We start from the raw sequence: 15,727 nt of genomic DNA, 5'->3' as shown, positions 1-15,727 counted from the left end.
TGTTCTTCTTTTCGTCCAAGCCTTTCTGAGGCATGGGTGATGTTGACTAGGCAGCATCAACAATGATACCAATTTTAAATATCAAAGTTGATGAGAATCCAGGGAATGAAAATGTCGCTTAATTAAGTCACTGTAGTATTTTGTTTACTTGGCCCAATTTGTGTGTGTTGGGGAGTTGGGTGGGGGGACGGGTTATGGTACATTGGTCTAAAGCCTTTGTAGAATCTTAAATTCAGAACTGATTCTACAAGCAGATTCACCCTAAGGCTGCCTCTAAGGGATGATTCCAGGGTCCCCAAAGGTCTTCGTGTTCAAAAACGACCTTTGTTAGGTAACTCTCCAAGGCCTAAAATGTCACCATTAGAAAGTCGTTCCTTTGGCCTAAGATTTTGTTATAAGAATGCAAGTATTGTTCACTGACTCCATTCCTTCCAGAGAGAGGAGAGGATGGGTACAGGCAGCAGAAGGCAAGGTGACTGTAGATGAATGCAGAGCAACCCCCAGAGGGGAAAACGGCATGGGAAGGTGGGACAGATGGCGGAGCACATGATAAACACAGCTGGAGGCCTCACAGTTGGTTTCAGGAGACTAGTGGCTTCCTGAATTAATTCTCCATGAGTGTGGTCATTGGTCATTTATGAGCAGGGACAGGGTCTGAGGGTCTGCGAGCTCTGGGAAGAGCCTGGTTTTGCAGTTGGACACAGCAGGATCTGCATTTCATTCCACCCCTGTTCCACACAGCTGTGTGACTCTGGGCAGTTCTCCCAACCTCTCTGTTCCAGGCCTTGCTTTCTTCATCTGCCACGTGGAGGGAGTAAATAACACCTCTCAGGCTGTGTGTGTTAAGAGCACCTAATGCAGTGTAAGTTTCAGGGCAGAGGGTGGCAGGTGGTAGGCACTCAATAAGCCCTCTTTTCCTGTCCATTTCCCTCTCCCATTTTTATACTTTAGAGTCGTTTTACACCATATGGCCTTTTTCTTAGTGCACAAATGCTGATGCAGGCAGTTATCGAGTTGAGACACACTGATGGTACTTGATCATTGGCAAGAGGAGAACAAACAGACTCATGCGTGGACACGCTCGGAAACTGATGGGGTAAGCGGAATGCAATGATATGCGTTAGGTTTTGGCGACCCAGGGGGATTTGCCTCTTGTTCTTCTTTACTTTCCTCGTCTTATTGGAGCTCCTTGAGGTTTTGAATGTTCCCCTGTGCTGGGCTGATGCAACCATTTGACTGCGATTCTCATGCGACTTAGAAATTATTCCATGCTGTGTCCAAGGACAGATGTAAGGCAGAGCAGGAATGAACAATGAGCATATTTATAGATTGTTCCTCTTTTCAGACGTCAGTAATGATCATAAATCATCTTCAGACCCAGGCCGTTGTGTACTGATTGAATCACTCGCACCCAGAGGAAAACGTGATGGTGTTAGGGCTTCGCAAGTCTCACATTTCAGACCATCTGTCTGAAGGGAGGTTTGGAATTGAACTGTAAAGAAAAGCATTATTCACTTATTCATTCATTTGTTTTCTTCCTTAGGAGAATCACCTAACCGTGAACATCCTTTCATGGTGTTGGAGTCCTTGCTTTGTTTCCACCGATATTTTGGTCAGGGTGAAATATTGGATTCCTGGGAATGATTTCTCCTATTGTGGGAAATGGGGATTGCAACTAGAAAAGGTCAAACACGTGGCAGAGAAGGAGGGGAGGTTTTTGTAGTGAAGCCTTGGGAGAAATAAAGGAAACTGAGGAAAGGGAGCCCCGGTCCTCAGACAAAGTAAATCCTGAAAAGTTTCTCGTAGGCGAGGAAGGGTCAGTGAAAATTATGGCAGAGTCGCCATGATTGCTAATTTTAAATATCCAGAAACTCACTAGAGTGCTGTCTTTATTGTCTCCTCAACTCAAAATTTCCCCGATGGTGTTAAGCGTCTTGTCTGTGCTTTCTCCCATCTCGGGTTTACAGGACCCTCACCTCTGACGTTGCGGAAGGAATGCTTTCTGGGGTCTGGTCCGTGCTCATCTTCTGACACTGTGTTTTTGTCTCCAAAATGGACATTCTTTCTCTAGTGCCTCGAAAATTATTATATTCATACTCTTATTTTTTTCATTCCTTGTACTTCTTTAGTGGGGGTTCCAGGAGTTCTCTTTTATCATTTTTACGCCTGAAGCAGCAGGGTAATTTTGGGAAGAATAAGTGATATATGTTAGAATCAGCCACACTTATTTTGTTCAGAATCTTCATTAGTGTTACAATCACATACTAACCAATCTATGTGTCATCACGAAACACTCCTTTTTCCCTTTCTTCTTCTATGAGGGTCTAAATTCATTTTTCTTAATGTTACTAAGTTTAAATGTTTCTGGGTTTTTAAGATTACTTTCCCCCCCTGAGAATGCCTTGCATCATTGATTAATCAGTTTCAGATCCAGATTTGCCCCAGAATTGACTGTTGCGTGAATATTAGCATCTGTTTATATTATGTTGCATTGCAATATCGGTTACATTATGAGCTGAGATATTTTGTTTGACAAAATATTATGTTTCATTTTGGTTATTTTTGAAAATCAAGAACACTCTTTTGGAACTTCATAACTGGAGATAAAAATGTGCTTCTTAATAATTTGTCCTTCCTCTTCTGGGACAAAATATGGAAACATTTAAATTAGCTACATGCAGATAAAACCAGCGGGTTACCCCTCTTTCAAGGTGTTGACCTTGGTTTGTTTTCTTTGTGGAAACGAATGATTCTGTTATCTCACTTTGGATACAATGGAAATTCTTCCTGATCGTGAGAGTTTTATATTATTTTTCTCAGAGTTGTTTGAAAGATTGTCCAGCTGTACCATGCAAAATCCTAAGAATTTATTTAATACATGAATGCTTCTGGAGAATATGTCAAATTACTATTTTGTTCATCTTGCACTAGCAAGGCAACATGATCAAGCTGGAGATCGCCTAGAGTTTATTTTGATTTATCTTACTTTTGGTTTAAATTTACCACCCACAGTTCCCTGAAATGCATAAAAGCTTGTAGGTTTGGTATGCCTGTTCTGCTGTTGCACTGTAATGATGTCCAAATGTGACGGTACTTAAAGTCTTCAGGATCAGACAGATTGAAAGGCATTTGCTCTTTTGCTAACAATGTCAGAGAACATTGGAAAAAATTCGTTCTCCCAATCTGCCCTTCCCGTGAGTTGATAGTTGCGCTGTTTGCATAGCTGATCACCCACTGAAGCCAAGGCATGTGAAACTGCTGTCCACTAAAATGGGCCTGAAAGTCACGTGGGACCCACCCAAAGATGCTACCAGTAGACCCGTGGAGCATTACAACATTGCCTATGGGAAGTCACTGAAAAGTCTTAAATACATCAAGGTGAATGCGGAGACACACTCCTTCCTTATTGAGGATGTGGGTAAGTGACACTCTGGTCTTGTTCCCTGTCAGAACTAACTGTACACCTACATTCTCCTTCCATTCTCAGGGTGACTATTTGTGGGACAAAAATGGTACCCAGTGGTTCTTTGGGGATGGACAGCCAAGGTCAAGCGGCTATTAAGCAACAGCCTTCATCTTGCCCATGGGCTTCCCCAACCTGCCTTTGAAGTCCAGTATTCCTGGATCTCTCTCCACATTGATGTAGGGAACAATTTTTAGTTTCTGGATGTGCTTTTGGAAAGTACATCAACCCTTTTTTATCTCAGGAAATTGACAACTGGACAAGTCTGTAGCCTGATCCTGAGATTTCTAATTTATAAACCATTTTATAATTAGGGATTACTCAAATAATATGTCCCTGTAGGGGTGTGTGATGTGTCATGCTTTGCCACACGTGGTTCAAAGATATAACATTTCTCGCCATTAGATTTGATTCTGGAAGTTTGGGGTATTAGCATTTTGCCTAAATATATTCTTTTATAAGTGCAGATGTAGGTGGTTTTGAACTTAGGCTTTGAGCTGCCTCCAGTGGATCCTCTATCTTCTGCTTTTTGGGTCCCACTGGCCTGAAACCCTGTTTATTCTACAGTCATCTCATGGTCCAACCTTAAGATGGATCATAGGAAGTAACAGAAGTCAGCACCTGTGACAACCGGCTTCCCCACCGGCCACGTTAGCATTCTGCTGCGTTCCTTCAGTGGATCAAAACCAGCTTGTGGCTTCTTAGTTTCCTGGTCACCATCCAGTACACTTACTCCTTCTCCACCTCCTGCATTATGATATTAAGCTTTCTGGGTAGCAGAGCAGAAAGTGCACGGAGGGGAGACAAAGAGGGACAGATTCCCGCCTTCATGGTTCCAGCGAAACATACGTTTCACTGGATCTGAATCTCCTCCACGTCACTAGGGCCCCACAGAGTCCTACTGCGAGGTTAAATGGAGTTTCTATCCCACCAAAGGCACGAGCAGCGTCACATTTGCTTGCTCAACCCTTGGGCTGTTAGGGTTGCTGCAGAGAAGAAAAACATGCAGAAAGAAAGCCCTAGAACTCACTGCAAACTGAGAGTGTCTCCCCAGCATCTTTCTGATGAGTTAACTGAACAGAATCGGAGACACGTTGATGAAATTTCTTTGAAATACGAATAAGCTCAGAGCGAAGAGAGAAAGTGCCTGGCGAAACCTGGTTTTGCTTTTTGTCTGAACCTAGAGCATTTCCCAGTTAGTCCGGCAGGTCGTGCCAAGCCCTCAATGCCACCAGGCCCTGCCATGGTCAGACAGAAGGCAGACCAGTCTTGAGCATAGCAGGGGTACCAGATGTGTGGCTGCCCCTGGGCCTCTGGCTTGAGAACTGAAGTTTTGTGAAAGGAACGTTCCTCACTTTGAGCAATGCAATTAACGTTATTGCCTTGGACAGAGCTCTTACCTCTCCAACCCTTCATGCCCTCAAATGCCCACAAACTTTCATCTCTTCAAGGAATTGGCACCTTCACTTACCTTTCATAAGATAATAATTCATTTGGAGGAAAACCAGCACTACTGGAGTTTTGCTTTTTGAAGCTGCAAGTTCAGGGTACCCTCCAGTTGTAACACGGTGTCTGGGTTTTCTTTTGCATCCCAGCAACTTCAGGATCTCAGCCAAAGAGACCTTCGCTACGTGTCCTTGACCTGTAGATGCACGTCAAAAAGTGAAGCCCAATTATTTCAAGCTTAGCATATCCAAGATCCCAGGAAATGTTTTTCTAGACTTTTGTTGAAATAGTCAAAGACAGCATGCATACATAGTAAGGGAAATATTTTATTATGAAAAGAGGAAAATTCCGTGTAGCTTTATTTATTGCAGTGAAGATTTCCCATGCACTAAATTTTATGAGTTACCCTGAAATTTTCTCACTGTTTTTGGAGGTTGCCATTTGGAGTTTCCATTGGGAAATATTCTTTGTAGTTACTAACACTGTGGGTTAAACCAGTTATCTAGTGGACACTGCATGCCTGTTTTCTACATTGATTTCACATTAAAAAAAACGCAAAAGCTTTTCTTGTTGACTGTTCATGAATGCAGGTTTATTACACATGTCATGTACTTTGTATTAAATAAATTTTGTGTTCTTTTGGTCAGGTGTGCTTCAGTTGCCTGGGATGAATGTCAGTGATTTTGATTAAAGAAAAGAGAGAAAACGATAGTTAGACTGGTCACTTAATTCAGATTTTTATATTTGGTTATAACTGGTATAAGGAAGACGCTGACTTAAATTGTCATTCTTGGAGATTTGAAACGGTGGCTTGATATAAACCGTATGTTTCAGAGCCGGGGGTAGTGTACTTTGTGCTGGTTACTGCAGAAAACAACAGTGGAGTGAGCCGTCCAGTTTACAGAGCTGAAAGCCTGCCTGGTAAGTCTTATCTAGCATTGGAGGCTGTATTTTTGTGACTTAGATTGGGAGATTCTTTGCTTCGTCAGGTCAATACAAATCTAGAATCATTAAAGAGTTCCCAAACAAGAAAGTTTTAGACTTGTATGCCAAGCTGAAAGATTGAAAACTAGGAGAGATTTATCCCTTCTTTTAAAATAATTTTGATGTAGGTTATGAGCGTTTTGTCTTAAATTTCGGAGTACTCATTAGAGTAAACTATGTATAAAAGACCAGAAATGTGTGTTGTCCATACAGGTTAGGGGCCTAGTCACTCGTATGGCCTGAGCAGATCCTTTGGAAGATCGTTGAAGAGACCGTTGAAATATGCGTTTAGGGATGCACTGAAATGTGGACAGTCCAACAGTCCTCCTTTCTAACTATCAAGTTCCGTTTTCCTAATTTAGGAGGTGAATGGATCAAGATTGATGGTTTTCCCATTAAGGGTCCTGGACCATTTAATGACACCGTCACAGGTACTATTTGCTCATCCGGTTCGTGTCTTCACTGAAGCACCATCTCAAAAGAGGCCTGTGCTTCCGTCACACACACATGTGCTCACAAACCTTCATTTGGTTCCCATCGCTAAACTAACACACGTGCCGCACAGTTTTGGTCGATCTGCTCTGCACTGGGTGGTCCAGACTGCAGCCAGTGTTGCTCACTCCTCACTGCTCTTTCATGTCCTGGTGCGGGGGCACGTCTTCGTCTACATCTGGGGATGCTGTTGCGCTGTTAACAGGCAAATATGGTGGTTGAGATGGCAGTCCTGGCCCGATGAGGATATTTACAGCTCTTCTACCTGTGGATGCAGAAGTGAATGGGGCCCACCAAACAGTGGCTTTTATTGGCTAATACGCAGCCTCAAGGCTTTTTGTCTTTTCTTATCCATGGGATATTTTGTGATATGTTAGATAACCTGCCTTCCATCTCCGCTCCATATTTGTGTATATGTGTGTTTTATCATTTGGATGTTGATGTTGTCTGGCCATATTGTTTTACTTGTTGAGAGAAGTGTTGACATTTCCTGTGTGCTTCGTGAATATATTTGATTAATGGTTAAACGATAATGCAAAATGAAAGCAGTTATTTCAGAGTGTGGTTGGGTGATATCCCAAAGGCAGTGAGGCAAGGAGCAGTGTTGTTAAATACATCAATCTGGTATTGTTGTTGAGAGGAAGGTGAGTATGCGGAAACCAACGACCCTAATCTGCTGCTGAGGTCAGATTTGATGGGTGTAGGCAGTTTTCAAAGTCCGCTTTATACAAAAAGGGAGTGGAAGAACAAAACAACCAGAAAAGGAAACTGGATTTCTAGGAAAGGTGATATGTTCTTGTTTAAATACGTTGGACGTGAGGGGATGTAGTGGCGATGTCTTACAGGTGATTGGAGATGAGGGCCTGAAAGTTGGAAGTGAGAAGCAAGAGGTAGGCATGGGTTTGGGAGTCATGCTGTAGAGGGAGAACTAAAGTAGGGAGAGTGATGAGTGGGTGAGAATGAGGAGAGACAAGAGTAGAAGCCCAGGATCAAACCTTGGAAGACATTGACAGTAAAAGAGTCAAGAAGGTAGTACACCTAGAAAATGTGCAAAATAGGAAAGGACGTTTATTTCAGAGGTTGTCTTCCCCTAAAGATACACATGTAAACATTCACAGACACACATAAACCTTTTACTGACAGATGTACTGTGCCTTGTATTTGAATTTTATGCTTTGTATTTTAAATAACCATTTTATTTTTATCATCTTCCTGATAGAGTTTTCTGAATGGCAGTTTTAGAACAAGTAATTTTCTTACTTTTTCTTAAGTAGTTAATTTCTTATGCCTTCTTTAATAGAAACAGGTGTGTGTGTGAGAGTGGGTGTGCATGTCCTTTCTGAGTAAGCACATGGGAATAAACCCTGGGAATTGGGAACCACAGACAATCATGCCCCAGCTCACTCTTGGTTTTATGGACTGTGAGATCCTTTAACCTTTCTCTGCAGGAGCCTCTGTAGGCCCTACTTGCCAAAGAACGCTCTGCTATAATACATAACTCTGTATTTGCCATACATTATGTTAAAAAAGATGCTGGAAGAAATTGCTAGCCAAAACCTTTTGCAGTATATGATATAAAGCAGAACTTTAAAAAAATGCATATCCAGAATGCATAGACTTGGTTACAGTGCTCCAGAAAAAAATTACATTTCATTGTTAATGAAAATAAAAAAAATAATGTATGAGAAATTATCAATAAGGGATCAACATGCATCTGTACCTTTTTTAATATGGCCTGGAAAATATGCTATGCTATTGTTCTGAGGAAATTGTTAATATATGATAATCCTGTTAAACAAAAGAAGTACTATTCTGAATTCCAGGTATCTTCATGCAAAGGAAGGGATTTGTCCTAGAAACGCAGACATTAGCATCTGCACCTGGTGTGAGGCCCCAAGGGTTGGCTCTAGTGCTTTGATCAGTAATACCTCACGTTCTTCCGGTGTTTATTTGAAAGCAGAGGAAAATCCGTTCTTTTATTCTGCTGGAAACAGTGGTTTCAGTTCAGATTTCAGAAGGCCTCCTTTGCTGGCTGGAATCTATCTTGACCTCATTGTCTTTACTTAAAAATAGGACTTTAATTATTTAATTAATTCATTCAGGGCCTGCGGCTTTCCAGGCAGAGTTCTGGGTGCAAAAGACGCAATAGTGAATAAGATAGACAAGAGCCTTAATGGCCTTAATGAAGACTGTATTCTAGTGGGAAAGAAAGATAATACACCTGTAAGCAAAAAGTAATGCATACAACCTGTATGAGTTTGATAGGGATGCCATAACAAAATATCACCGACTGGTTACCTTAAACAATAGATATTTATTTTCTCACAGTCCTAGAGTCTAGAAGTCCAAGATTAAGGTGTCAGCAGATTTGATTTCTCCTGATGTGTCAGCAGGTTTGTCTTTCTCTTTGGCTTATCTTCCCTCTGTGGGCATGCATCCTTGGTATCTTTGTGTGTCCAAATTTCTGCTCCTTCTAAGGACACCAGTCAGATGGGATTAGGGCCACCTTAGTAATAACCTCATTTTAACTTGATCACTTCTTAATAGGCCCAGTCTGCAAACACAGTCACATTCTGAGGTAACTAGGGTTTAGGTCTTAAACATAAAAATTTGGGGGGTGGGGAGACACAAAATTTAGCCTGTAACATAATAATAAATTCTTTGAAAAACCAACAGCTTGTGAAATAGAACAAGCAGGGTGGCGGAGCCTAGGAGGTGCCAATAAGATGGCTGAGACCCTATGGGGACTGTCTGAGAAGCCACAGGAGGGGAGGAAAAACGTGCAGGGAGTCCTGGAGGTGGGCTGGACCTGAGTGATTCTCAGATGGTCACTCAAGCAAATGTGGACACTCTCAGAAAATGATGGGACTAAGCAAAAATGCAACTCTAGGGCAGAAGTTTAGACTTCCTCTTTGGGTAGCTCATCTCATATCTTTTTGTTAGAAAGTGTTCTTAGTATGTAAATGTAAAATCTCTCCTGTTGAGATGTAAACCCATCTCCCTTTGTTTTGTCCTCAGGGAAGAGAGGTTACAGGTCCCTTCACATATTGGAATCCTATTATTTAGCTTTCCTGCAGACTTTTCTGAAGTTGTTCTAGCTCTTTTCCTGTGACGGGACCTGGGTAATCTGCTCTGTGCAGAACCAGGCACTGGGAGTCAAAATGAGGACCACGGTCCAGGATGAGGACCACGGTCCACCTCTGCTTCCAGCCAGCCCAGGGACTCAGAGGGCAATTCATCTGCTTTCACTTGCTCTTCATCTGGGAAATTTTAGCTCTCAGTAGGATCACATGTACTTTTAATAATGTTATGGTTTTCTAAAAACCTAGTCCTTTGCGCTTTCCTTAAGCTATGGTGCCCAAACTAGACATAAAATAAAAGTGGGATTTATGCCTCATATTTTCTTTACATTATACTTAGTTCATGAAGCTTACTACTTTTTTTTTTTTTTTTTTTACAGTTAAATTAGAGCTCAGACTCAAGTTCAGCACAGAGTTCACAATTCTCTTAGGCCATTTTCAACCAACACTGGCATGATACCTGTGGTCCAGCCTTTCCTTTCCTTATCACAGTCACCCCCTGATCCCCAGGTTGCTCCCTGAATCCAGGTAGCTTGAGGGCACTTGGCTTACTGTGCGCTTGCCACACCCACGTCCTGGACTGCACCCACCTCCGTGACAATGGTCCATTTGATGGTCTCACTCCTGTCACTTAAGATGAAGTTGCTCCCCTCCACAATCCAGAATCATGAAATTCCCCATCATCTCACTTCTTCAGTGCCCTCGTGTCAGAAGCTTGTTTCAGATCCAATCAGGCTTTGTGTCTGTAGACCCTTCCCCCTTCCAGAGTCCAGAAGCCATCTCCTGGCTCATTTCTTGCTTAGTTTATCTGGGTCCCCAGCATTTCAACCGCACGCGGGTCAGCATGGCCATGCCAGACACCCCCCTCCCACCAGCTCTCTGGTTTTCCCTCCTGTGTGCTAAATGCTGAGCCTTGTGGGGCAACTAAAGAGCTAAGCTGATACGCGTTGTGACAGCTTCTTGGAGCTGGTTTTCTAACTTCACCTGGGCCCTTGGCTCTGCTTGGCATTGGTCTTACTCAGTTTCCTTTCTTTCTCCCACAGTGGCTAGTCCAAAATTTGGCCACTGTCTTCAGGCTCCTTCCCCCACCTGCCTTCCTCTCACTTCTAGCAAGTAACCTTGTTTCCTGCCTCCCTGGGAAGTAAAGGTCATCAGGGTGACATCTCTTGTCTTCCCTCTCTTGACTTCCAAACCTTCACGGCTCCCTTCCCTCCTCCTGGCTCTGAGGAAAGGTTGCTGTTCTCTTTAAGGTTGACTTCAGACACGTAAAGCTTCTTTGCAAGCGTGGTTAGACCCGAGGGCTGTTCTGGGGTTGGATTCAACTTTGGAGCCTCCCCTCCCCCATAGGAACTGGCTCAAAAGCTGATTTGAACAGGTATCAAATTATTTGACACTGAAACAGTGAAACTATGAAACCCCGAAAACCAAAGCTTGGCCTCTTTCCTTTCTTCCCTGGCACTCCTTTCATAGGAAATGTCTGTGGACATATCAGGAAGGCGTGCCCCGAGCATGCGTTTTGGTCTTTTCTATCAGTAGTTCATCAAAATGAGCACCCACCTCCAGGTACATTTTCTTGCTAGTTTGTTTATATAGATGTGACTGATGTGGAATTTGAAAATTCTAACCCATTGTCTTGAGATAGGCTCCTTCCCTAATCTCTTAACTTAGAGCATAATTAATCCATCAAACCATAATCATCTCCACTGCACACTCTTGCAGCCCAGACTCAGGCTCAGCCAACAGTGAGCGCTGATCTTCTGAGCCCTTCAGCTATATAATGATGGGGCTCCCCAGGAAGGCTCCAGGCTCAGTTCTAAGAACCTTCTCAGGTTCTAAGCTTCCTTCTAAGGTTCTAGGGTTCCTTTCAGCTTTGAAATTTCATGAATTAATGACACTAAGGCACTTTGAATGAGTGATCCTAAGCTTTGCAAGCAGTTGGGAAGCATTCCTGAGAAATAGTTGTTTGCCTTAGTCTCCACCCTACTTGGAGTGTCTTAGGTCAGCAAATCCAGGAAGCGTATTAGCCAAGGAAGAAACACTGAATTATAGTTTCTGGGTGTTGGGGTTGTGACTGAATACACAAAGGTGCCCAGGATAAAGAACTGTCTCCAGTGATACACTGGAAGTGGCGCCCTCCCCTTCTGTGGATGCAAATGGCAGGCTTTCTGCCAGATGAGCCAAGGAGACGGTTGTGTTAACTCACTTAAACTGATGTGTGTGTGTATGACTCTGGGAAAGAGTAGCCTGTGTGGTACAGCAATAGGCAAACCACAGACAGCACTGCCGCCCTGGGCGGTCGTCAGATAATCCTGGAGCAAGGTCCTGGGGCTGCTGAGTGTTGGACTTGAGCTTTAAGTGTAGCCCAGTTCAAACTTTCTAATTATGATCAAAGACTGTCCTCTTTGCACACACTGGTTTCAATTTAACAGTTCTTTGGCCCACAGGGAATTAATAATGTCTGTGACATTATATTTTCAGTAGCTCTCTCATGCAATTATTAGTGGGTTTTTTTGTGTGTGTGTGTGGTACGCGGGCCTCTCACTGTTGTGGCCTCTCCCGTTGCGGAGCACAGGCTCCGGACGCGCAGGCTCAGCGGCCGTGGCTCACGGGCCCAGCCGCTCTGCGGCATGTGGGATCTTCCCGGACCGGGGCACGAACCCGTGTCCCCTGCATCGGCAGGCGGACTCTCAACCACTGTACCACCAGGGAAGCCCCAATTATTAGTGTTTTTTTAAGTGTGCAATTCACAGGGCAGACCTGGTTTGTGGTTCCTGGCCTGGATGGCGAGCTCTTCCGGGGCAGGGCAAAATGATTTACTCATCTTTGTATCTCCAGAGCCTGGGCCCAGCGCATAGTATGTGCTCAAGACATGTTTGTTGAGTGAAATAAATTTGGAGGCTGCTTCTGCTCCACACCTGTGCTCTGGAGGACGCACAGTGTGTCAGGAGGTCGGGCACCCCCGTCTCGTTTAGCTGCTGACTCTGGGGCTGGCCCCGGGCAGGCCAGTGTGTCGTCACTTTGTGGTGCTGTCAGTAGTCAGAGATCCTATTTCTTGCCCCCATTCTGGCGGGGCCTGGGGGAAGGATGGCGTTGGATGCATTTGGAGATCGGAGTCCCTCAGGGCTGGCTGCTCTGTGAAGACACAGTCAGATCCACCTGCTGTGGGGTTACCCCTCTCCACGGTCATCCTGGGGCTCAGGTCTCTTTACGTGAGTGCCTGTTTCAAAGCCGCCTCTCACATCAGAATGCGGTTAGACTTCACCAACCTTAGAGGCTGTTCTTTAGTCATAAAAAGTAGGCAGTAGAGGCTTGTGTGCAGAGCTGTTTAACGTCATTTAGCCAGACGTTCTTGGGTGGTAACTCGGGAGTTTCAGCCCAAACAAGAATGTCGTGGGAAGGACTCGGCGCCGGCCAGCTGCCCGGAAGAGGAAGCAGTGGTGATCAGCCTTCCAGGACAGCAGGGCTGAAACCCACATTTTGTGATGTTTCATCTCCATGTCTACACTGATGAGTGTAAATATCTGTGCACAGATTTTCCTTTCAGTGAATTGTTAGGAAACGAGCGACTGTGAGAGAGGCCCTTTCCTCCCATGGACGGGCGCTTATTTCAGAGGCTGATGAGTGGCTGCTTCGAGTGGGCGGGGCAGGGGCTGTGGACAGCTGGGGAGATGAACTGTCCCCACTGTCCCCACGTGTGTGGCCTTGAATGGAATGTCGGCCGACCTTGCCGTCAAGTCTTAGAGGAACGTGCAGTAGTTAATAAACCTACCGGCCCGATAAGGCGAGGATCTCGGGGGCTGGATGCCACTTTCTGCCTGCGTATCTATCACCAGCTTTTCTTTCGATGTCTGAGTGAAGCAGAGGGTGGGAGGGGCAGTGATGTCACTGAAGAGGGTGGCAGCTTCTTATATAGGCTCCCTGCAGCCGAAGAGGTCAGTCCTGAAAGAAAGCACTTTCTTTTCTCAGTTGTCAACCTATTCATGTATTGTAACTGGATCTTTCGTTTGCAAATGACATGTTGGATGGCGCTAAAAATTGAAATCGTGAATAGCCTTTCAACAGAAAAAGGTCTTTCATACCCAGAAAACAACTGCATTGCTGAGTATCCTACTCCCAAATGAAACAAATGCAGAAGAGCTTTAGACTAAAACAAACCAGACCAAAAAAAAGCTTTGAATAATTTTTCTTAGAATTTTTAACACACCTTCCTCTTAGCTTACATCGACCAGCAGGCTCTGTGTCCTCTGTGGGGTGAGGTAACGCCAGGTGTCCACATTTCAGCCGTTAAGGAGCTCAGGAAAGAATGCTTGCTTCCTTTGCTTTCTGTGGCCCTCCTGAGTCCTCAGGAAGCGTGGCTGAAAACTGAAGCACCACCAGATGGGTCCAGCAGATGCTTCTAACGATGCGCTCTCACATCCCTCGTGGAGGAGGCTTGGCAGCGGGTCATCTGCAGGAGGTCCCCATCCTTCCTTCCACCCTGAGTCAGGTGAGGCTGGGCCAGGGACGGGGAGCGAGTGAGCTGGGCCCAGGCAAGGGCTCACCCTAGGCCCTGGTGCAGGAGGCTCAGCACGTCGGCAGCTGTGTCACTGTTCCAGGCTTGTAGTTGAGCCACTGCCCTGAGTAGGACACAGAGACCTTAGCTCTGCCTTTGTGGTGGTGGAGAAAAATTATCGGCTTAACGTAGAGAGAGACGCCCCTCAAAGGGCTTATGATCTGTAAGACTGAGGGATGTGTCCATGCAAACAGTTAGAGGACTGCTGATTTTTTGTTCTGGTAGTGGAGCACGGCTTCATCGCCAACTTGTGCAGTTTGCCTGTGTCGTTCATGTCCTGCTGGCTGCCATCGTGGGGCGACCTGGCCTTCGCAGCCTCAGTCCTGTGCGGTGACACTGATGTTGTAATTTTCACTGATATTCATAGCACCACAGGGGTCAGAGTCAGCCACTGATTGACATTTTTGGATGACATCCTGAAGCTGCTGACCTACCGCTCATTCTTGGGGCTTCTCAAACTGGCTTCTCAGAACTCGGGAGAACGTGGCAGTGCCAGGAGTCCAGGAAGGCATGAGATAAACGACGCAGATCCTACGGGAAGTGGTTTCTTGATGGTTGGTCATTTAAAATGTTCTTTTTGACTTTAAAACAAACACCAAAATATTACAGAGTAGTCTATAAAATTCAAATGCAATTTTGAGATAAAACCGAGATTGGGGCTAAATTGCCATGCTCCAGGCTTCTGGGGATTGAGCTCATTTTCTTTGCTGTTACATAAACCTTGGGGAAGTGTCTGAGGAGCTCTGTTCAGTGGTAAAGGGAGCCAGCACTTTTGTGAAACAGCCAAACAAAACAACATTGTTAAAACGGAGGGGTCCCGGGTTGGCTGAAGCATTTGCTTTGTTTCTGAGACAGTCCTGCTGGATTTTGAGGACCCCACTGGGGGCACAGATGCTGGCAGCCTTGTGCCAGCCTGTGGGGTTGGCCTCTGACTGCACTGTCCCTTTCTATACCCCACGTTGAGTAGGATTCCCTGTGGCTTCCTCATCTGGTGACAGCCTGGCTGTCCCTGAATGATCCTAGGAAGCAGGAAAGAGGAGTCTCTGTGAAACCTGGACAGGGGGCGGCAGAAATCTTAAACCGAGGGCACTTAGGTTTGTCTGTATTAAAAGTTAGTTTTAAATGCTTTATAAAAGGCTTCCCCAATCCTTAACATTATTCATAATTGACATTGATTAGCTCAGGGGAGATCAAGGGTTTTTTTTTCTTTCAAGACCTTCTCTCTTCTCCCAACCCCTCAAAAAGCAGCAGCGATGGACTGACTCCAGGCGATGGTTTAGGGGTGCTGTTCTGGTGTCTCTGAAGGACGTTGAGATGTGTGCCTGTCACACTCATTCTCCCCTTGGTGTCCAGGGGTGAGTCAGGCAGCCAGGCCATCGGGGTAGCTGCCCAAGTACTTGGCTCTTCATCAGATGGTCGCTCCTCAGAGACAGAAACACAGATGAATGTCAGGGGAATAGTGTGATGAGTGGATCATGACGGAACAAATGGACCCACCTGCCCTGAAGAGCAGCCAGGCCCTCGGGAAGGAACTTAGCTGGCATCTTCTGAAGCAGGGGTGCTCACGGCATGGAAGTCTTAGATGGTGACGCCTGGCTCTGCAGACCAGTCCTTCACCAGAGGTGTCTGTGAAGCACCAAGGGGGACCTCGTCCCAGACAGGCGCCACGCTTATGCCACAGCGCGCTGCTGGCGACGCCCACACTGCAGC

At 45.1% G+C, this 15,727-nt stretch overlaps 1 protein-coding gene across 3 annotated transcripts in view; it reads left to right on the top strand.

Annotated features, from left to right (window-relative positions):
* The window catches only part of FNDC1 (fibronectin type III domain containing 1), a 102,260-nt gene that overhangs the window by 26,192 nt on the left and 60,341 nt on the right, over nt 1–15,727 (top strand). The window contains exons 2-4 of one of the 3 annotated variants that reach the window (XM_082634316.1): nt 3,224–3,418; nt 5,744–5,830; nt 6,256–6,324. The exons of 1 other annotated variant lie outside the window; for it this stretch is intronic. In XM_082634316.1, the coding sequence (XP_082490442.1) occupies nt 3,224–3,418; nt 5,744–5,830; nt 6,256–6,324 (351 nt within the window). The remainder of the gene's footprint in view (nt 1–3,223; nt 3,419–5,743; nt 5,831–6,255; nt 6,325–15,727) is intronic. One more of the 3 variants, XM_082634317.1, reaches the window with a different exon arrangement.

Source organism: Mesoplodon mirus, assembly GCF_964341445.2.
Source record: "Mesoplodon mirus genome assembly, chromosome: 10".
NCBI classification, from domain to species: domain Eukaryota; kingdom Metazoa; phylum Chordata; class Mammalia; order Artiodactyla; family Ziphiidae; genus Mesoplodon; species Mesoplodon mirus.
This window is presented reverse-complemented; position numbering and strand designations above follow the sequence as displayed.